A 23,569-nucleotide genomic window follows, 5' to 3' on the forward strand; every position below is an offset into this window, starting at 1 on the left:
ATGGATCACAACTATGATCCGTGCAACGACTAGCATGACTTCTCTTGACTTTGTTTGTTTTCTTATTACTGTGTCTAATCTCAGTTCCTGTGCATATATCTACTCCGTTTTAAGAGTTTATATTAATTATTGGTATATAAGTGCTAACTGGATGACTATGAGAATATAAATCGATGGCTGAATGAACTAAACAGTGAGGAAGATAATCAATCAATCAATCAATCAATCAATACTGATCTGCATTTAGGGCAGTCGCCCAGGTGGCAGATTCCCTATCTGTTGCTTTCCTAGCCTTTTCCGAAATGATTTCAAAGAAATTGGAAATTTATTGAACATCTCCCTTGGTAAGTTATTCCAATCCCTAACTCCCCTTCCTATAAATGAATATTTGCCCCAGTTTGTCCTCTTGAATTCCAACTTTATCTTCATATTGTGATCTTTCCTACTTTTATAGACGCCATTCAAACCTATTCGTCTACTAATGTCATTCCACGCCATCTCTCCGCTGACAGCTCGGAACATACCACTTATTACAAGTAACAACTCTCATTATTGTTCCGTATTGAAGATGACGTTAGGCATAGATATCAAGGATAATTTAATGGAAAGTATTGAATAGGTGGTTTTTATTAAATTATCCTTGATATCTATGCCTAACATACCACTTAGTCGAGCAGCTATTCTTCTTTCTCTCAATTCTTCCCAACCCAAACATTGCAACATTTTTGTAACGCTACTCTTTTAAAGATTTTTAAAGATCTTTTGTCGGAAATCACCCAGAACAAAACGAGCTGCTTTTCTTTGGATTTTTTCCAGTTCTTGAATCAGGTAATCCTGGTGAGGGTCCCATACACTGGAACCATACTCTAGTTGGGGTCTTACCAGAGACTTATATGCACTCTCCTTTACATCCTTACTACAACCCCTAAACACCCTCATAACCATGTGCAGAGATCGGTACCCTTTATTTACAATCCCATTTATGTGATTACCCCAGTGAAGATCTTTCCTTATATTAACACCTAGATACTTACAATGATCCCCAAAAGGAACTTTCACCCCATCAACGCAGTAATTAAAACTGAGAGGACTTTTCCTATTTGTGAAACTCACAACCTGACTTTTAGCCCCGTTTATCAACATACCATTGCCTGCTGTCCATCTCACAATATTTTCGAGGTCACGTTGCAGTTGCTCACAATCTTGTAACTGCCCTGAGGAACTCCCCTCTCAACTATTACTGGGTCAGACAAAGCTTCACATACTCTAACTCTCTGAGATCTATTTTCTAGAAATATAGCAACCCATTCAGTCACTCTTTTGTCTAGTCCAATTGCACTCATTTTTGCCAGTAGTCTCCCATGATCCACCCTATCAAATGCTTTAGACATGTCAATCGCGATACAGTCCATTTGACCTCCAGAATCCAAGATATCTGCTATATCTTGCTGGAATCCTACAAGTTGAGCTTCAGTGGAATAACCTTTCCTAAAACCGAATTGCCTTCTATCGAACCAGTTATTAATTTCACAAACATGTCTAATATAATCAGAAAGAATGCCTTCCCAAAGCTTACATACAATGCATGTCAAACTTACTGGCCTGTAATTTTCAGCTTTATGTCTATCACCCTTTCCTTTATACACAGGGGCTACTTTAGCAACTCTCCATTCATCTGGTATAGCTCCTTCGGCCAAACAATAATCAAATAAGTACCTCAGATATGGTACTATATCCCAACCCATTGTCTTTAGTATATCCCCAGAAATCTGATCAATTCCAGCTGCTTTTCTAGTTTTCAACTTTTGTATCTTATTGTAAATGTCATTGTTATCATACGTAAATTTTATTACTTCTTTGGCCTTAGTCTCTTCCTCTATCTTGACATTATCCTTGTAACCAACAATCTTTACATACTTCTGACTGAATACTTCTGCCTTTTGAAGATCCTCACATACACACTCCCCTTGTTCATTAATTATTCCTGGAATGTCCTTCTTGGAACCTGTTTCTGCCTTAAAATACCTATACATACCCTTCCATTTTTCACTAAAATTTGTATGACTGCCAATTATGCTTGCCATCATGTTATCCTTAGCTGCCTTCTTTGCTAGATTCAATTTTCTAGTAAGTTCCTTCAATTTCTCCTTACTTCCACAGCCATTTCTAACTCTATTTCTTTCCAGTCTGCACCTCCTTCTTAGTCTCTTTATTTCTCTATTATAATAAGGTGGGTGTGTGAAATTAGATCACTTATAGGTATTTTGTATCTTGCTGGTGTGTTGAAGTCAGGAAGGCAAAATATGTTAGATTTGTGGGATAATAGCTGTGGAACAGGACTAAAGGCTATTTTTTTGTAACTATGAGTGCACAAAGATTCAAATTTCTCATGCGTTGCCTCCGGTTTGATGACATTCGTACTGGACTTGAACGTAGGTGAAGTGCTTGGTGTTGAGGATGAAGGTGAGGTTGAAGAAGACGATGTAGAAGTGCATCCAGATGTGGACAGTGATGCTGACATTGGGAATGATAGTGTTTCTGGTGGTGACGAAGAACCCGTTGATGATTCTGTGCCGTCTAATTATTATACTGGAAAGGATGGAACAAAGTGGAGAAAGTCAGTTGTTGTGCTAACATCGCGCATATGTTCCCACAACATTACTGTTCATTTGCCGGGTCTTAAGAGTAGAGCCAAAAATGCTAGCGCACATTTGCAGTGTTTTCAACTATTTTTTGATGACACCATGATACAAAAAATAGTTGAGTATAAAAATATTTACATTGAAAAAATCATGTCTAATTTTCACCATAAAAGAAAATCCATAGCCTGTTTTCAGTCAATCGACCGGGTCAGGAATGGAGTGAATGAAGCCCCATGTAGCGGCAGGATAGGAATTGTGCCGGCTGCCAAAGTCTGTCGCACTCCTCTGGGTTTCAGCATAAAAGAGATGCAAAACGTACAGATGTGTGTGAAATTAGATCACTTATAGGTATTTTGTATCTTGCTGGTGTGTTGAAGTCAGGAAGGCAAAATATGTTAGATTTGTGGGATAATAGCTGTGGAACAGGACTAAAGGCTATTTTTTTGTAACTATGAGTGCACAAAGATTCAAATTTCTCATGCGTTGCCTCCGGTTTGATGACATTCGTACTTGACTTGAACGTAGGTAGGTGGACAAGTTTGCAGCCTTCAGAGAATTATTGAACTGTAGGCAGAATTATTCTGCAAGTGAATACTTCACCATTGATGAACAATTGATAGCTTTGGCTAGTAATCTGGCAAAGTACAGCATTAAATTATTCGTACTCGTTGACTGTAAAAACATATACACTCACTAGCTTGAAGTATATGGACCTGATGGACCATTCAAGCAGAGTAATGCGCCAAATGAAATAGTGAAACGTATCGTGGAACGAGTTGCAGGTTCGAATAGGAATATCACGGCTGATAACTCGTTCACATCAATTCCTTTGGTGCCTGAGCTATTAGAGGACATTTAAAGATAAAAATTTTATTGTTCCGTACTGAAAAGTATTACAGCTAAAATTGAAATAATAGATAAAGAGGTTCAACCTATTCAATACAAAAGAATAAGAAATGCAGTGATTACATTCTTATTTAATAATAAGTAAAAGTGGTACCGGTTTCGACCCTAGTCCAGGTCATCATCGGCCGATTAAAACATAAAAACAATGCCTAGGAAAAAAAAATAAAAGATCAAGTTCACTCCGGATCAGTAGAAGAGGCGATATAAAAATGACGGGGGTAGACACTGTAAAATTCAGGTAAATCACTTAAAAGAAAACAGTGCGTAATTTTCTGAACGGCAGATTGGCACACACAGTGTTAGGCAAAGTCTTATAATGTTTATGAATAGTGGAGAACGGTTAAATGAGCTAGCTTTTATACACTGTCAGGCATAAAGTCATAACACAATCGAACACACATGAAGATCCATAATGGTGCTGAAGCTGAAGATGAGTAGATCAAATGAAGTAACTTGCCAGCTCCCGGTGATCAGCGCGATATATTCAACATCAGGCACTGTGGTCTCAAACGCCAAAGTAAAATGAAGAATAGCTTAATGATCCAGTATTTGCTTCGGTTGCGGGAAAGTAAGTATATATAGATACATATAATATAATTCAATATAATTGAATGAGTAATTGTGATCCTGTAGAATTTTTGGAACAGTTGACGTGAAAAAAACAATTGTGAAGAGAAAAAAATATAGTAAAAAGCGCAATACCGGAAACATATATGCACAGTGCACTATTTTTTAAATTGTAAAAAATTCAGGTCGTGATTGAAGTAGTCGAAGTCGGCACAAGGCAAGAGTTAAATTTGAATGAGAAGAACCGAAATGAAGGTGGCTTTTTTTTTTTTTTTGAGGTGAAAAGAAAAGATAGAATAAATTAATAGAGGAAGAGGAGTAGTGGAATAATAGAAGAATAAAAGAGATTGATGTTAAACGGTGTCGAGGAAGGATAAGATAGGGAGATGAAGGAGGGGTGGGTTATTGGAGGTAGAAAATGTGGATAGGAACTTTGTAAGGCATGGAAAATAGAATTGGGGTTTTGAAATTTAGAATTTTTGAGAAGAAGAATTAGGAAGTCGAAAAGGATGTTGGGTTTTTCAGAAATGTTGTTTAAATTGAAATTAGGATTGAAGTATTGGTCAAGGTGAATAAAGCAATTTTCGGTAGTGTTTAAGAGGGGGCCTTTGTTAATGATTTTAAGTATTTTCATGTCTTTTTCAATATTGGTGAAACTATGCTTGGAGTCTTGTATGTGTTGTCCTATGGCGGAGAATCTGTTGTATTTAGTGGCGTTGATATGTTCGGAGTATCTGATGTTGAAGTTGCGGCCAGTTTGACCGATGTAGGAGGAGTTGCAGTTGTTACATTTGAATCTGTATACTCCAGATTTAGAAAAAGCATTAGATTTATTTAGTGATTTAGAGCTGTGTTAAAAAATTTCAAAATTTCTATTGTTAGTTCTAAAAGAAATTTTCATGTTGTGTTTTTTAAAAACATTAGTTATTTTATAAGCATCTTGAGTGAAAGTGAAAGTGGAAAATGCAGTTGGTTTTGTTATGTCTTTAGATAAAGTGGTTTTAGGACGGTGTTTGAATTTGTTGATGATACGGTTTATGAAGGAGTTGTTAAAGCCATTGAATTTAGCGATGTTACAGATGGTGTTCAGTTCATTATTTAAATCTTTTTTAGACAGGGGTGTTGAAGGCACGAAAAATTAAGCTGTTATAAGTAGCACGTTTATGAGCTTGAGGGTGCGAAGAATCTTGTCGTATTGTGGTTGCTGTTTGGGTTGGTTTTCTGAATATTTTGTAAGATAAAGAAGAAGGATGTCTAGTGATAGTTAAGCCTAGAAAATTAAGAGTTTGGTTGTGTTCTGATTCGAGGGTGAATTTAATGTTAGAGTCTAAGTTGTTGAGAAGAAGTGTAGAGGCTGCGTTGGTTGATTCTTCATTTAAAATTACTAATTTCTCGTCGACATATCTGGCCCAAAAGAGGATGTTAGAGAAATAATTATTATTATTATTATTATTCTTTCTTTCTTCGTTTCGGCCTGCTGTGGACCACGTTATTTCAACCGTTTGCATCCTTGAGCTTTAATTCTTCCCCAGTACTCACGCATTCTCGTTCTGTGAGCCTCCTTCCTTTCATCAGTCCACTTCTTGCCTGTTTTCAACTTTGGCCTTTCTTGGAACTTCTTGTATCCCTGGAGCTTTTTCTGGAGAGGAGCACGTTTCTGGATGTCTTCGAGTGTGATTCCTATTTCTTGAAGGTCTTTTTCAACTTCGATAAACCAGGGTCCCTTGGTTTTCTTGTTAAGAAAGTAGGAAAAGATCCTATTGGTTTGTCTCTGTGTGCTCATGCGTGCTATATGGCCATAAAAATTAATCCTCCTTTTCCGAATCGTGTCCGTTATCCTCTCCATATGCTGGTACAGATCGCTGTTGTGTCGTCTCCTGTACTCACCATTTTCTTTGATTGGTCCAAGAATCTTTCTCAGGATTTATTATTATTATTATTATTATTATTATTATTATTATTATTATTATTATTATTATTAATTTTTGTGTTTTCTAAGAAGTCAAGGTAAATTTCAGCAAGAATGCCTGAAGCTGGTGAGCCCATAGCCAAGCCATCTTGTTGATAAATGGTGTTATCAAAGGTAAAATAATTATTGTTGAGAACCAATTTTAAAATAGACATGAAGTCTCGAATTTCAAGTTTACTTAGGTTACTGAATTTATTTAGGTTGTTGTTTATTATGGGGAATAATTTGGAAATTGAAATACTAGGGTACATGTTTACAATGTCAAAAGAATGGAGAGAAAAATTTGGTTGGATATCAAAGTTCTTTAATTTGTTGATTCGTTCAGAAGTGTTTATGATAGATTTGTTGGATAAAAATCGATAGTTTTTTAGTAAAAATGTTCGGATGAATTTAGAAATATTGTATAGGGGACTGGGTCGGTAATTGATTATCGGACGGATGGGAATGTTAGTTTTGTGAGTTTTTGGGAGGGCTTTGGCAGTCGGTAGGCCTGGGTTCATGTTTATTAATTTAGTTTTTTCTTGATCTGTGAGGAGAAAGGAAGTGTTTTTTAAAGTTTGTTTGAGTAGGCGTTGGATTTTTGTGGTTGGGTCTTTTTTTTACTATAGAAAAAGAAGAGTCACTGAAAAAATTTTTAGTTTTATCTAAGTAGTCAGTTTTTTTCCATTATGACAGTAGTGTTGCCTTTATCAGATTTGGTGATGATGAGATTATTGTCATTGATTTTCTTTTTAAGATCTAAAAAGAGTTTATTATCATTACTTAAATTATTAATATTATTATTTTTATTATAATTATTAAGAGAAGTGTTTTTGTTATTGTTAATGAAGATTTTTTTGAGTTTTCTTTTTTACTTCATATCTGATTTCATCTTGTTCATCTGTTGGCATTTTGTTAATGGCTATTTCAGATTCAATACCTAATTAAATTGGTGGCTACATTGAAAGTGGTGAGGTTGGGCCAATTGTGTTTGGGGCCCTTTGAAAGAATTGAGTTTTCATCATCACTCAGAGTTGTTTTAGATAAATTTACAATGGGAGGGTGGAATTGTTTAACAGTTTTGGAGGGTGTGTCAATGTTCTTAATCTGAAATTTATGTGAAGAAGAGTTGTTCTTAAGAATGTTGAGTTTTTTCTCCAGGGTTTGTTGCTTAATTGACAATTCATGAAATAATTTATTATCTACTTGAGTTAGGAAGAGGTTCCAGTGTGCACTCGGGAGAAGATTAGCAATTTCTAGATGTGTTTCGTATAATCTCTTGTTTAAAAATGATTTTTCCTTGTATAAGAAACTAATTTCGTCTTTTAACCAAATTCTGTTGATTATTCTTTGGGTTTTTAACATGTGAGGAAATACTGGATCATTAAGCTATTCTTCATTTTACTTTGGCGTTTGAGACCACAGTGCCTGATGTTGAAATATCGCGCTGATCACCGGGAGCTGGCAAGTTACTTCATTTGATCTACTCATCTTCAGCTTCAGCACGATTATGGATCTTCATATGTGTTCGATTGTGTTATGACTTTGTGCCTGATAGTGTATAAAAGCTATCTCATTTAACCATTCTCCGCTATTCATAAACATTATAAGACTTTGCTTAACACTGCGTGTGCCAATCTGCCGTTCAGAAAATTACGCACTGTTTTCTTTTAAGTGATTTACCTGAATTTTACAGTGTCTACCCCCGTCATTTTTATATCGCCTCTTCTACTGATCCGGAGTGAACTTGATCTTTTATTTTCTTTTTCCTATGCATTTTTTAAATGTTTTAATCGGCTGATGATAACCTGGACTAGGGTCGAAACCGGTACCACTTTTACTTATTATTAAATAAGAATGTAATCACTGCATTTCTTATTCTTTTGTATTGAATAGGTTGAACCTCTTTATCTATTATTTCAATTTTAACTATAATACTTTTCAGTATGAACAATGAAATTTTTATCTTTAATCAGAGATGGCGAACAAAGTTTTTATCTTGGAACTACCTTCAGGGATACTCTAGTATTCGACGAGACTGCTGTAATGAAAGAACTTCACAATAAGCTCCAACTTCTAACATTGTCGCCACTGCTTAAGGAAGACCAAAAGCTCATAGAACTAAAGTAAGGATGTTGGAACTATCAGCAATTTTAGAATACCCAATGAGGAGAGCCGTGTTATACCGGCATGAAAATTATTTTGGTCCTTGGTGGGACATGACACAGATTTTGGAATTCCTTGGTTTTATTTTTTATTTTTATATCTCTTTACATTAAAACAGTGATTTTCATAGCTGACTAAGGTGGCCTGTTTTAGTTTATCTTTTGTTTGACAGAATTATGACTCGGCTGATTCAAAATGGAGTCTGGGAATTCTGTGGCAGCAGCTTAATTTTGTAGATTTGCAATGTTGAATTTGCTCTGGAAAGGATTCAGATGATAAGACCGATTCATGGTTGACAGAGACCCTGCCTACTGCTCAGTGAGAAAACCTGCCTCATACTCAAATTCTTTTTACTACCTTGAAGCACGTGGTGCCAGCAAATGCATACACAAGCATATGAGCAGCTGGCCATTTAATTACAGTAAAACCTCGATCCATCATTTTTCAAGGGGGGGGGGGGGGAATTGACAATGGATCCGGGAAAACTATAAATGCGGATGATTATAAATATAGGGGAAAGCAAAATAATAAAATATGGATACTGCATTTGGGCATTTTTCAAAATGTAAATCTATATAAATAAAAATGAATCGCTAACTGTGTTGCTAAGCGAAAAACTCGGAAACGGCTGGACCAATTCAGCTAATTCTTTTTTCAAATATTCGTCGAAGTCCGAGTAAGGTTTTTACAAAGAGAAAAATTGGAAAAAATGCCAGGAAAAATGTAAAAGCCCCATTTCTCTTTTTCCATTCAAACTGTTCGTCTCTCTTTCCTTCTCCCACGTTTGCTTTGCGCTGTCCTCCTCTAATCCAGCGCATTTGCCAAATGTCCGTAAATCTCAGTGTTATCGGTTAAAATGGGTGAATATCAGATTATGTACAAAATTTCAAGCCGCATTTGATGCCATTAACAAAAAACGGTTTACAAAATAATTGAGTGTGAAAATGTTTAAATAATGGAATGTTACCTCAAATGCAAAATCTTCATTGCATAGAACTTATCATGTCATAACTCTTATTTTATATTCACTATATTTGTAATTTTTTCACTGTTGGTAAAGGAACATTTCTGCTCGACGTAGATAACTTTGTTTTTAAATTTAAATGATAAGAACATGCACTATTTGTGTTTCTTTCCAGTCATGTTCAGAGATTTTTATGTGCAGGCACGAAAAAGTCAGTCGCTAGCCAACTTCTTTGCTATTGATTTTGCATGGGGGGTCAAAGCAAGGCAAATGGTCTTCGGATATGGAACTTATTTTTAAAACAAACCCCAAGTTCTTATCTCGCTTAGTTCTCAGTTTGTGACAGGAAGAACATCTTCTTGAGTTTTGGTTTCGCGCGTGACTCGGCTGGCTGGCTGGCTGGCTGGCTGGCTGGCTGTCTTGCTGTCTCGACTGACGGTACGGATCTCCCACGCTCTCCAGACAGTCCCATGCAGTGTCGTGTTTTGTTATAGTTGGAGACCTTTGTCTACCCTGATTGTTTTTAAATCTTAGGTTCTCAACAAACAAGTTCATTGATTTCTTTGGTTGATTAATTTATTTTGTGTGTGCTTCCATACACAGTATACTCATTTCAAGACTCATGCCGCCTATAAGACGTGGGCGGACACAAGCCAAGCTAATTTTCAGTCTAATCGAACTGCACAACAACGTGAAGAGCGAAATGAAACTGAAAGGATTCGGATATCATGAACCCATGCAGCGCGTCGTTCAGCTAATAATCTTGCAAGTTTGAATCAAGCTGCTTTCAGTTACGATGTTTCAATTGACTACAGTGCCTATCAGTGCGTTGCTATTGGATCTATGAACTCAATTTGCCAATATCGTAAGGCATTGAAATACAAAAATGAAGTCCCTGGATTGTGTTGCGCAAATGGCAAAGTGAAATTAGTGCAATTGATTCCACGCATTGCTTTCAGGAAGAGGAACAGATTCCATACATTTCCTTACAAATATCCAAAACTATAACAACTGCTTTCAAATGACGTCATTTGGGGCAATAAATGTACTGCGGGACAATTTCATGCCAACTTTCAAGGTAACATATAACAAGCAGACTTATTGCTTTGTGTACTTCATTTTATAGTTTTTGTGACTAAAATAATAAACCTGTCCTTCTTAATTTACAGATACAAGGCCAAATATATCACAGAGCAGGTTCACAGTTGTCGGTGTAAGATGGCGACTACAAATTTCTGCAAATTTATTTCATGGGCAATTCAATACAGTAAATTGATCTGCGTTGTGTTCATAAAAGTTCAGTGAAGAGGTCTATTGTAGAACAATTACAAACTTTCTTTTCATCAACACAATCAGTTGCTTACATTGTTCAGAACTGCCCTGGATCTCATGCCATCTGATAGGCGTAATCACAAAATTGTAATCAGAACTATCCATCCGAATTTTTGAATTTGCTGGATTTACCAGTATTGCCTTCTCACATTCTTCAATTAAAGGTCTGATCAGTGGTCATAATGTTGCGAAAATATCAACCAACCGCATCTTTGTAATGGCACACGGCTAGCGGTGAAAACATTACTGAACAACGTGATCGAAGCAACCATTCTAACGGGGAAGTATAAAGGAGAAGACGTTTTGATACCACGCATCCCTATGCTTCCGACTGACATACCATTTGAATTTAAACGACTGCAGTTTCCAGTGCAGCTCGCTTTTGCTATGACCATACATAAATCCCAGGGGCAGTCATTGATTGATTGTGGCATTAATCTTGAAAACCCATGTTTTTCGCATGGTCAATTGTATGTTGTCTGTTCCCTTGTTGGAAAACCATCAATTTGTTTGTTTACGCGCCAGGTAATCAAACAAAAAGTATCGTGTATCTTCATAGTGTTGATTGGAATCAGTGTTTTCTATGATAGTTATTTCCTGCGAAGAAATAGGAGTAAGTATTGCCACATTATCTTCGCGCCATCAACTTATAAAATTACTTTATTTGCAACGGGGGATAATTATGGCTCTGGGAGGGATTTGAAGACCTGCTGAACAGTTCCTATCTACGTTACAGTCAATCAGTGTTATTTCTGGGTAGTGATATGCTGTGACCTATTTCAGCATTTCCTTATTCACAATCAAGATATTAATATTGCAGGTAATGAAAACACGTTTTTCCAGTAGTTTGTTACTAACTTTTGGTAGCAGTAGAAAATTAACTCATTCGATGTTGATAATGTAGTAATTTGCATTATTCTGATTTTTGCGTGTAGTACAGACTGAATTTGAGTTCGTTCCATTGTCATTTATTTTTGACAGAACGACGTCTGTCGGGTCAGCTAGTATAATAATAAGATTCAAATAATATGATAACAACAACAACAATAATAATAGTATGTGACCTCTGAAGCTGGGTGCAGGTCTTTCGAGTTGGCACTTGATAGGCGATCTATGTGCTTATGAAAATGGGGCCATACCTAAGATGGATCCTAATGCATAAGTCGGCGCACACACACAGCCCCCGAACCTTCGGAATTAACTAAGGAACGTTGATATTATGGCAATAACCTATAATTTGGTAAAGATTCTGTAAACCCTTTGTGAACAGTAGGTTAGAGATCTCACACGGCGAGGCTCGGACGATGTCACAGAGGTTAGAAAATCAACATGGTACCTCTCGGACGATATTACAGTGGTTTAACTGAGGCTTAGTTTCAATACCAGGCTAGTGAAAAGATTATTGGTCTGGCTCGGTCAGGTCTGGCTTGTAACATAAGAATTGGGCAGGGGACAACAAAGTGGTCAACAGGCCTCTAGCTATTAATAAGGTACGACGCTATTAATAACCCTGGGATCAATTAAAATGTACCCGGCACACACCATGACTATTTTAAATTGCGTGATTTTCTCATTTTCAATGAAGGAGGCAGCCCTAGCTAGCCAATAGCAACACAGAAAATGCTGGCAGATTTAAATTTTACAGTGCCTCCGTTTTAATTCTTGTAAATTAAAAATACTTCTAGGGGCCGGTTAATGAGTCGAGAAGAAGTGTTTTTACCAGGAGGCTCATAGTGAGGTTGCACGTGAATAACCTGTGCACAGCACTCCAGCCTACAAGATCCTTGTTCAAGACTAGCAACTCTAAATCGCTTGTACATTCTCACAGAACAGGTTGCCGCTATTATATGTTGGAGTATTGAGCTGTCTCTTTAAATTCAAAAAACTTTTGCGTGTATTTTTCTTATGTACGATCGATCCATGCAGGAAAATTGTGGCCGAGGACAATATTTTTTGACGATCGATGTGTTAAAATGATAGTTTGAGGAACGATAGATACAGAGAAATTTAACATTGGTTTATATGGAACATTTTTGGGACCAAATAAATTGAATGATGAATACGGGAAGACGACAGTTCCGGGAAGGATGCATCGAGGTTCTGCTGCTAGCTTTTTTATACTTGCCATTTCCCATTTTTGGCTCTCCTAGAACACATTGTCCAGAGTTTACAGTTCTGTGTCACCTGTGTTGATTAAGAACTCGTACCAGGTCACATTTCCTGGTTTTACCTATAATTTTCCTTATGATACAGCTTTACATCTTTGCATAACATGATCAAATCAGTGCAAGTGAGATTCATTCCCCTTCCCAGAAATCAGTTCCACTATAAAGCTCTGTGTAATACCAATTGAAGGGGTTAGAGTAGTATGTACTGATTATTCAAGTGTAATATTGCTTAATTTTGTTTAGAATAAGTCTGGGCTTAGATATCTCATTTAATTTTCATGAATTCTTCCTGATTCTGCCTGTGTCATAGAATTTCAGTTCTGCATTTTCTTTTATACATAATTACTTCTCTTATATTTGGATCTGTGTATCACTTTAAGTTGTATTACCTCTTTTTATTTTTTTCAGCTAATGTACTTGGCATATGTCAGCAATAGCAAATTCGTGGCACCAAGCACTCTTCCTGCCATAAATTTTATGCGACGATCATTGACGGAAATGTTCACTTTGGACATGAATGTGTCATATCAACTTATGTTCTTGTATATCCGACAATTGGCTATCCATCTTAGAAATGCAATCACATTGCAGAAAAAGGTATGTTTTGTCTATTTGATGCATCTGTTCATTTATTTGATTATTTGCTGCTGATGATTAAGTAAATGTTGGAAATTAGGGGAGAGAATCCAAAACTAGAACGAGCTGTATATATAGGAAACAAGCTTTCATTAGTTTTTAAGTTCACAATATCGGCCTGTTGAGTACATACAAGGAAGGATCAATTCTTGGACAGAGGTGTACTTAATCACTGCTATGCTTTTGATAACATTTGCTATGAATTGCCCTGGACATTGCTTGTTTGACTCCCTAAAGTAATAGAAGTACGCAAGTTTATTGGCAAAGTGTTGAATAAATGTTCTTTTTTAGTGAAAGATGAAAACACAGGTCGAGGTGTACAAAGTTTACCAATAATTCCTCCGAACAAGAGTCCTCTTGGTTTTTATATCCGGAAGTGTTAGGTTTACTGATAACCTTCTTCTGCCTCTACTACCTGGCAATATTCCATCGAGATGCCAGGTAACCTGTCATGCTGTCAATGTTCCTGCGTTTCTTTGTATGAGTTGATTCGTCGTCTGTTTCTTTCCCTTAGTTTATCAACTGTTTTCATCATTATTGCATCTTCTGTGCCACAAGATGTTGGCTGTTGCATTATCCCTTACCCTTCCTTTTTCAAATTGTCATATATGCAACAATTTGAAGTGTCAAATTTCTTGGATAGCTATTGTTCTTTGTTCCAATTTTCTCCGTGCACAAAACTTCAAGTAACTTAACAATGATTTTGTTAGACAATGAGGGAGACGTGTATTTAAGGCGTGATCAATCCTGGAGTAGGTAGCAAGTAAATTCACTTACAGTAAAATCTCAAGAAGAGAACGTATGCAACTACTGCAAGCTATTGAAATACTGAACAGATAAACGTTGACTCAACTAAGTGTAAATAACAAGGATAATGGGCGCCACCTGCAAAACAATTGCAGGAATATTTAATTATGTAGAGCAACGAGCCACTCCCTCTCCCAAGGCGACGGTCATCAGGCTGACGAGGCTCCAGACTTGCTTTATAACCTTACCTGTTGCTATATAACCCCTGAAATTAAATTTGGGTAACATGCCAGGTTCACCCTTACTCCACTGACAAAAGACTCACTTTAAGTTTGATTCTATGACTTTACTCCCAGAATAAGAACTAATATGTGATAAACACCAACAGAATAAACACTTATGCAATCCACTTAGTGCTTGCTGTTTACATAGAGCTAATATACACAATACTACCCAACAAATTCATCTCTTCACGAGATTTACTCGTTTGCCGTCTACAAAGGCAAATTACACATCATTAAAATCACCAATAAAAATAGAACATCGAATAAGAACTAATATGTGACAAACACCAACAAAATAAACACTTATGCAATCCACTTAGTGCTTGCTGTTTACATAGAGCTAATATACACAATACTACCCAACAAATTCATCTCTTCACGAGATTTACTCGTTTGCCGTCTACAAAGGCAAATTACACATCATTAAAATCACCAATAAAAATAGAACATCGAATAAGAACTAATATGTGACAAACACCAACAAAATCAACACTAATGCAACCCACTTAGTGCTGGCCGTTTACATAGAGCTAATATACACAATACTACCCAACAAAATCATCTCTTCACGAGATTTACTCATTTGCCGTCTACAAAGGCAAATTACACATCATTAAAATCACTAATAAAAAATATAGAACATCATTATACTTTTAACATACCTCCAGGTAAGAGCCCCTTCGCACTCCGCTGTTACCGTGAATCCTAATCTGGTAGAGAAAAGTACGACGACTATTTCTCTACATATGGATGCAACCTTCTTTAAGACGAGCATCCCTAACCTTATTTACACTTCTTCGTCGACGTCTTGAATTCTTTCCAATGGCTGGCTGGACATAAAGCGTTACATGTCCGGAGGCAATCAAACAGCAAAATTCTCCACCAACTGAAGCTGCATACTCGGGTGACAAGTTCCAAACAAACACTTTCTTTTACAGAAAGTCCACTGCAAAGCCGGTAAGTCGTTGTGATTATATCATGTTCACTCCGTAACAGATACTCACGAATAATAGCAGATCGTATAGCAAACTGCGCAAATACGTCGCTCCCGCAGACCAGTACAAATGAGAAACACACAGTATCAGCATCAGAGTCAGAAACAGAATGAGAATCAGAATCAGAATCAGAATGACTCGCCGCACACGCGTACCCACTTATATATCCTTGCTACACGTGGTTATAGCGTCCTGAAAAGTTTAGTGGTAGCAACGCTCACACTGGCACTTCTTCCCGCGTCACTCTGTCAACCCAAACCTCGCTCAAAACAAAGCCCTCGCATTGGCTATCGAGTATATGATGTGACATAGACCGTCCACTCATGTATGTCCACATTGATTCACTCCAATTCTTCAACCGATACAACTTGCCGTACCCCGTGTTTCCAAGCCACTTGTTGCAACACATCCAACTGACTTCAACCGTCCTTCCCGATATAGTCGCAGTTTTTCCGGTTGCACAATCCTTACGGCTAGGCCATATTTACAGACTCTTACCCAAACGGAAATTTATACAAAATATAATGATGAACATATGCAATATTCCCTAACTATACATTCTTCTTATAATATTACGTTTTTACATGGTAAATAAACAAAATTACAGGATTTTAACCTTACAAACTATTTACGAAAATTTCCTAACCTAAAAACTCGGGGATCGTACATACGTACGGTTACAATACCTCCCCTTGATTTGTGAAGATTATATACAATACATCTGAGCAAATCACAGTCTTTTCAGTACAGCAGCCTACACAGCCTGTCAAAGTCACTCAGGATTCAAAGAAAATTCACATATTCTTCTTAACATACACAAAACATCTGAACTTACAATACTTCACCTTACATACCTCTTAAGATTGTGAATATTGTGTGTACCAATCATGTCACCTTTGTTATTCAACAGGTGATAAGCACACTTGCCAACTTTCTTACCTACTATGTAAGGTCCCTGATACAATTGAAAAAACTTATGAATTTCTTTGTTGTCTGCAGATGAAATGTGTGGAACCTTTAGTAACACCTCCTCCCCTACTTCAAAACTATCTCCATGATGCCTCCCCTGCTGCATCATTCTCCTATCAGCTGCCTTCCTTAAATTCTGCCTCGCTAAATCAATCACCTTTGAAGATACCACTTCTGCTGAGGGTAGATCTACCCTGGTTGCCAATCTCACACAAAAACTCTCTTCCCATTCTTTCACACACAACTTACACAGACTTACATTCGGAACACATATACATTTCACAATCAAAACATCCCTCCTGTTCTGAAAACACACCACAATCGCACCTCTTTCATCAATACTCTTCCACACTTCAATGAAATCATTCGTACGATCTTCAGCATCAGATATTCCACTCAACATACGTTTGAATCGACCTCCTGTTCTCTCATACACATTGTCACTCTCAATTTCTTTGAACTTTCTCCAAATACCAAAAAGCTTTCCAACACAATTACTCCTCATAAAATCTTCAAACCCTGAATCCCCATAATATTCACAACCACTCCTATGATTCTCATTATGCACAAAATGTGACCTAACCTCCACTTCACAAAGAATTTCACCCACAGCATCGACAGTTTTCCTCCACTCATCCTTATCGGACATACCAGCCTCAGTCACCTCAATCTCATTCACCCAACCCTTCTCACACTTTCCTTCACTCACACTCTCTCTCTTCCTGAAATCACTACTATCACTGAACTCGAGATCCCGACCATTACTACTAAATTCTCCCACTTCCATATCTTTCATCGCTGTTCCCACTCACACATCATTCATGCCATCAACACTGTTGCTCTTGACCCTCTTAACGGAAGTTTCATTAATCTCAAAATCATCGCTACTCAGACCCATTATCGACGTAACATTAATCTCCTCAATTACACCATCCTCTACAACATGATATGTCTTCCTCAAAGACTCCTCCTCCACAAAATAATCTTCATCACCTTTACAACTAACTTCCTTTTCAATTTCTGCAACTTCCCAAAGAGCATCAATTACCACAGTGTTATCACCATCAATTTTAGCACATAGTAGGTCCTCCAACAAATCCTCCTCCTTTTCTTCACACCCCTTACCCCCAAAATCCCTCAAATCATCACCTTCCCTCCCTACATTATCAATTCCTTTCTCCACACTACTACCCCAATCATTAGCTGCCGTGCAATGCTTATCAATTAAATTACTTACCTCCTCCCCTACATTACTAATTTTATCACTTAATTCCTTCCCCTGATTACTAATTTGGCTACTTAAATTATTCCCTTGATCAATCAATTTGGCCAACTGCTCCAATACTAACTTCATAAACTCATTATTACCCCCCATGCTACTTTGATTTTGATCACTACCTTCCCCTTCACCCCCCATTACAATTCCATACACTTTTTCCATAGACATATTATCACTCTGAAAACTACTTTCATCAAACTTTGTGTGCTTGTGCCACAACTGCTCTCCTCATCATTAAATGACATACTGCCTTTATGCACTTTTCTCCTTCTCAAATTCATTACACTACTACTCTTACTATTATTCATATTCCACTGATAAAACATAGAACTCAAAACATGACAACACTGATACATAACTCCTAACACAAGCTCACTAAAACACTGGACCAATTGTGCCTACCAAGGTCATATAGCAAGTCTGGATATCATTCTGCCTCACGTTGGCGGCGCCAATTGCAACTACTGCAAGCTATTGAAATACTGAACAGATAAACGTTGACTCAACTAAGTGTAAATAACAAGGATAATGGGCGCCACCTGCAAAACAATTGCAGGAATATTTAATTATGTAGAGCAACGAGCCACTCCCTCTCCCAAGGCGACGGTCATCAGGCTGACGAGGCTCCAGACTTGCTTTATAACCTTACCTGTTGCTATATAACCCCTGAAATTAAATTTGGGTAACATGCCAGGTTCACCCTTACTCCACTGACAAAAGACTCACTTTAAGTTTGATTCTATGACTTTACTCCCAGAATAAGAACTAATATGTGATAAACACCAACAGAATAAACACTTATGCAATCCACTTAGTGCTTGCTGTTTACATAGAGCTAATATACACAATACTACCCAACAAATTCATCTCTTCACGAGATTTACTCGTTTGCCGTCTACAAAGGCAAATTACACATCATTAAAATCACCAATAAAAATAGAACATCGAATAAGAACTAATATGTGACAAACACCAACAAAATAAACACTTATGCAATCCACTTAGTGCTTGCTGTTTACATAGAGCTAATATACACAATACTACCCAACAAATTCATCTCTTCACGAGATTTACTCGTTTGCCGTCTACAAAGGCAAATTACACATCATTAAAATCACCAATAAAAATAGAACATCGAATAAGAACTAATATGTGACAAACACCAACAAAATCAACACTAATGCAACCCACTTAGTGCTGGCCGTTTACATAGAGCTAATATACACAATACTACCCAACAAAATCATCTCTTCACGAGATTTACTCGTTTGCCGTCTACAAAGGCAAATTACACATCATTAAAATCACTAATAAAAAATATAGAACATCATTATACTTTTAACATACCTCCAGGTAAGAGCCCCTTCGCACTCCACTGTTACCGTGAATCCTAATCTGGTAGAGAAAAGTACGACGACTATTTCTCTACATATGGATGCAACCTTCTTTAAGACGAGCATCCCTAACCTTATTTACACTTCTTCGTCGACGTCTTGAATTCTTTCCAATGGCTGGCTGGACATAAAGCGTTACATGTCCGGAGGCAATCAAACAGCAAAATTCTCCACCAACTGAAGCTGCATACTCGGGTGACAAGTTCCAAACAAACACTTTCTTTTACAGAAAGTCCACTGCAAAGCCGGTAAGTCGTTGTGATTATATCATGTTCACTCCGTAACAGATACTCACGAATAATAGCAGATCGTATAGCAAACTGCGCAAATACGTCGCTCCCGCAGACCAGTACAAATGAGAAACACACAGTATCAGCATCAGAGTCAGAAACAGAATGAGAATCAGAATCAGAATCAGAATGACTCGCCGCACACGCGTACCCACTTATATATCCTTGCTACACGTGGTTATAGCGTCCTGAAAAGTTTAGTGGTAGCAACGCTCACACTGGCACTTCTTCCCGCGTCACTCTGTCAACCCAAACCTCGCTCAAAACAAAGCCCTCGCATTGGCTATCGAGTATATGATGTGACATAGACCGTCCACTCATGTATGTCCACATTGATTCACTCCAATTCTTCAACCGATACAACTTGCCGTACCCCGTGTTTCCAAGCCACTTGTTGCAACACATCCAACTGACTTCAACCGTCCTTCCCGATATAGTCGCAGTTTTTCCGGTTGCACAATCCTTACGGCTAGGCCATATTTACAGACTCTTACCCAAACGGAAATTTATACAAAATATAATGATGAACATATGCAATATTCCCTAACTATACATTCTTCTTATAATATTACGTTTTTACATGGTAAATAAACAAAATTACAGGATTTTAACCTTACAAACTATATACGAAAATTTCCTAACCTAAAAACTCGGGGATCGTACATACGTACGGTTACACGTATTACAGTATTGTATTGAATATCCAATTAAAAACTGCCCAATAGTGATATGAATCACAAGGTGCAAGTCTCTTTCTAAGACAAATGTTGAACTGTTACTTGTCAGCCAGTTGGTCACTGCCACTCTACTGCCGTGTGGAATGAAACAACACTTCCGGAGTAGCCAGCATTGGTTCAGAGTGTTTGTAATGCTTGTCCTCTTTCTGAAGGATTTTAATTTTGTCTTCATTGGTAAGCAATTTCACAACTTTATTTCCATATCTACACATAGGCTATCACGCAACCCTTCACTGTACCACTCACATGTGGAAAGGGATGGCAGATTTCCTGTTGGTGGTAAGAAAATTTCCAACCTTTGTCATGCACACGATACCGCACTCATTGCTAGTGATGGAGAAGCTCATTTCCCGTGTCAAACATGTCAGTGCTCAAATGAGACTAGAAATTAATGTGAACAAGACCAAAATAATGATTGTTGATAGAGCCGATAAATTAGCAACCACAGACATCTCCAAGGAATTAGATAACATCTATACCGTGGTTTAGTGCTCCTGAGATCAAGAGAATAACTATGGCCAAAAATGTAATGACAAATTTGTCCCATCGCTCGCTGAAAATTAGGGTAGAATCCAGCCTGATATTTTTAGTTTTCCTGTATGTGACTGAGACGTGGGCTCTTCATGCTACACACCTGAAGAAAGTGATTCTGGGGAATGTTACACAAACAGCATTTCACACCAGTTATTCCATTATAAACCAGCTCAACCTCAGAATCAGATTATCATTAATATGTAAACAAAGAGTTTTACAGTTCTATGGACACACTTTGCGACATGGGAATGACTAATCATTCTTGGAAATGTTCCCAGCAAGAGGGATCGTGGAGAAGTTTGCACTCGATAGTCGAACATTATCAAGAGTATAACTGGGTTGAACACGTCTGGCTGAAGACCACTGAAGATGGAGACAACTGACCAGTAGCCTCCTCAGAATTGAGGGAACAACAGGAGAGAAAGACTGTACCACTCAACATAGAATATATTTCTACTTCTTGTTGGAATAGTGCAAAATACAAGCACAAAGATGCTCATGGGCTAAGCAGCAAGCAAAATTGAACTTTCCTGAAGCTTACAGGGCCTTTCTTGTTATTGCTCGACTTTTCCCCGACCTGCCTACAATGGCAAGGGTTCTAATCCATTTATAACAGATGACAAAGAATAATTCCAGGAATGGAAAAAGTGTCATTTTACTCCTGGGTAATAGCAAAAAATCGTGAATCGGAACTTTGAATTTACGACATGCTAGGTGAGAAAACATCTTATTGAGGAACGTGCTCATGAGTAGGGCCCGGATTTCCATACAAATGTATGTTCCTACATAAGCTGCTTACACTTCTGAAACTTTGCAAATATTCGTTTTATGACGAAGCAATTCCAAATAACCGTACTTTTTCCATGCATGTTTGCATGTTTTGGCCTTTTTGGGAGAAAATTCATGCATATTGCATATTTTGAAAATTTTTGATTTAATAGCGAATTATTGGACATTTATACTTTGACACATATTATGTTAACTTGAAAACAGTGCCTTTTTTGAACATTGCTTTGCAGAATTCGAGGCCGTACGTCCACCTTATTTGTGTATCATTGAGAGAGAAAGAAAATTTATTCCTGGCATGCTACTTGACAACCAGAGTTAGATGCATAGAGGTCCTATAATCCCGTTAACCAAGTACTTTCTTATCTGTTGCTTGAGTAAACATTGACATAAGCAGGAAGATCCCCGCGTTGAACGCTCTAATCCTTCGAAATAAAGTGTCCCAGTAAACACTGAACCCTAAATTTTGCGCTACTAAATGACGGCTATTTCTTTTTTTTCGTCTATGTTAGACGAAGAAATGAAAACTTGAATCACACTTCTGTGACGCCGCGTTACTGAAAGAGCAGCTTACAAACCTTGGTTTTGCACTGAATCCTGTTTTGTTTTCCTGGAATTTCCTACCCCAAACTCCCACTGATCAAACATCTGAGGTCAAAATAATTGAGAAAAGAAGGAAGTTGAAAAGCAGCACACTAACACGCTTCAAATTGTAATTTAGTGTTGGACTGTGCTGTGAAGTGTTGCTGTCATGCCACCTGTTAAAAGTCTAGGAAGACACCTCGTGTCTAAATGGATTTAGGGAAAGGAATTTCTAAGTTATTTTCTTAAACGACGGATAAATTAGTTGTTGTACAGTGTTTCAAAAGAAAATGCAAATATAACAACGTGGAACTGAATTGCGCATGTTCCGTCATTTCATAGTGCACAAATGCATGCATATTTTGAGATTTGATAGTGCATGGAAATCCGGGCTCTAGTCATGAGGTTTCACTGCTACTAATCTTGTAAAAGCGATGAATGATGAATTATATTTTCTGCATTTTTGTTTCGTTTCTGAAATCTTTACAAAGTTTCATTAGTAAGTGATTTTGGAAAAATGTATCCAGAAACATTTGGTGGGGAGGGGGATTCACAGGAATAAGTATAGCATGATACTGACGTTACATGCACTAACTAAATTAAATTGTTTGTTTGTTTGTTTGTTTGTTTGTTTGTTTGTTTGTTTGTTTGTTTGTTTGTTTGTTTGTTTGTTTGTTTGTTTGTTTGTTTGTTTGTTTGTTTGTTTGTTTGTTTGTCCAACGCCTGTCTCTTTTCTCTATGAGGTCAGGTATAAGGTGAGATGTATCTGTCGTGGCGGGTTTCTTGGACCGGATGCCTTCCTGACGTCAGCCTCATCAGTGGAGTTAATGAGATGAAATGAATGATGAGATGTATGATAGTAGAAAGGTAGAGGATGAAACCCGGTGCCAGCACGTAGCCTACTCCTGTCGAATAGCACCAAGGGGTCTGCTCAAGGCTTAATGTCCTCATCTGATGGACAAATCACCATCAACAGCATCGTATGTCCTCAGTCCATATGAGCACTGCGGAGAGGTTTGGAATTTAATCCAGGCTTTTGGCATGCATCTAGTGATTAGAAATTGTATACCACCCTACCATGCCGGTCAACATTCTGGTGGTGAATGGGACTCGAACCGACTAACCACATTGTCAGATCTTTTAGACTTCAATGCCTTAACAATCATGGTCACCAGGCGGGATGGATTTTACTGTATTTATTACAAATCCTAGAGTAAACCCACCAGCCGACATGCTCCTTCCCTCAGTGTTCCATTTTTAAATGTATTTTAGGGGATTGTATCAATATGTGGCTGGAACTGGGAATTATGTGGCATTTGTTTTAATCAGTTCTTTTTTGTACTCTTTGTTCCCTAACAAAGAACTTCCTTGTGTGATATTAGATCAACGAAAGATATGTGCAGCATTTTGTGTTGGATCCACACCTCAAACACCTGTAGTCGATTCTTGGATTTCCCTTTCGAAGTCTAGCTCCCTGACCTGTAGACAAGGTTCAACCAGGTGCAGAAACATCTTGATGCATCGTTTTTCAAGAAGGAGGGGGAAAATGACTATGGATGCGGGAAAACAGTAAATGCGGGTCCCATAAAAAAGGGGGAAAGCCAAAATCATAAAATACGGGTAATCTATTTGGACAGTTTTCA

The 23,569-nt window shown here is 37.6% G+C and overlaps 1 protein-coding gene across 5 annotated transcripts in view; it reads left to right on the top strand.

Annotated features, from left to right (window-relative positions):
* Positions 1-23,569, top strand: part of Noc2 (Nucleolar complex protein 2) — a 219,037-nt gene that overhangs the window by 139,838 nt on the left and 55,630 nt on the right. For 4 of the 5 annotated variants that reach the window (XM_067152694.2, XM_068229010.1, XM_067152695.2 and 1 more), the window contains exon 8: positions 13,102-13,290. The exons of the other annotated variant lie outside the window; for it this stretch is intronic. In XM_067152694.2, the coding sequence (XP_067008795.2) occupies positions 13,102-13,290 (189 nt within the window). The remainder of the gene's footprint in view (positions 1-13,101; positions 13,291-23,569) is intronic. 5 annotated transcript variants of the gene reach the window in all.

The sequence above is a fragment of the Anabrus simplex genome, chromosome 8 (genome assembly GCF_040414725.1).
Source record: "Anabrus simplex isolate iqAnaSimp1 chromosome 8, ASM4041472v1, whole genome shotgun sequence".
In the NCBI taxonomy this organism is placed as follows: domain Eukaryota; kingdom Metazoa; phylum Arthropoda; class Insecta; order Orthoptera; family Tettigoniidae; genus Anabrus; species Anabrus simplex.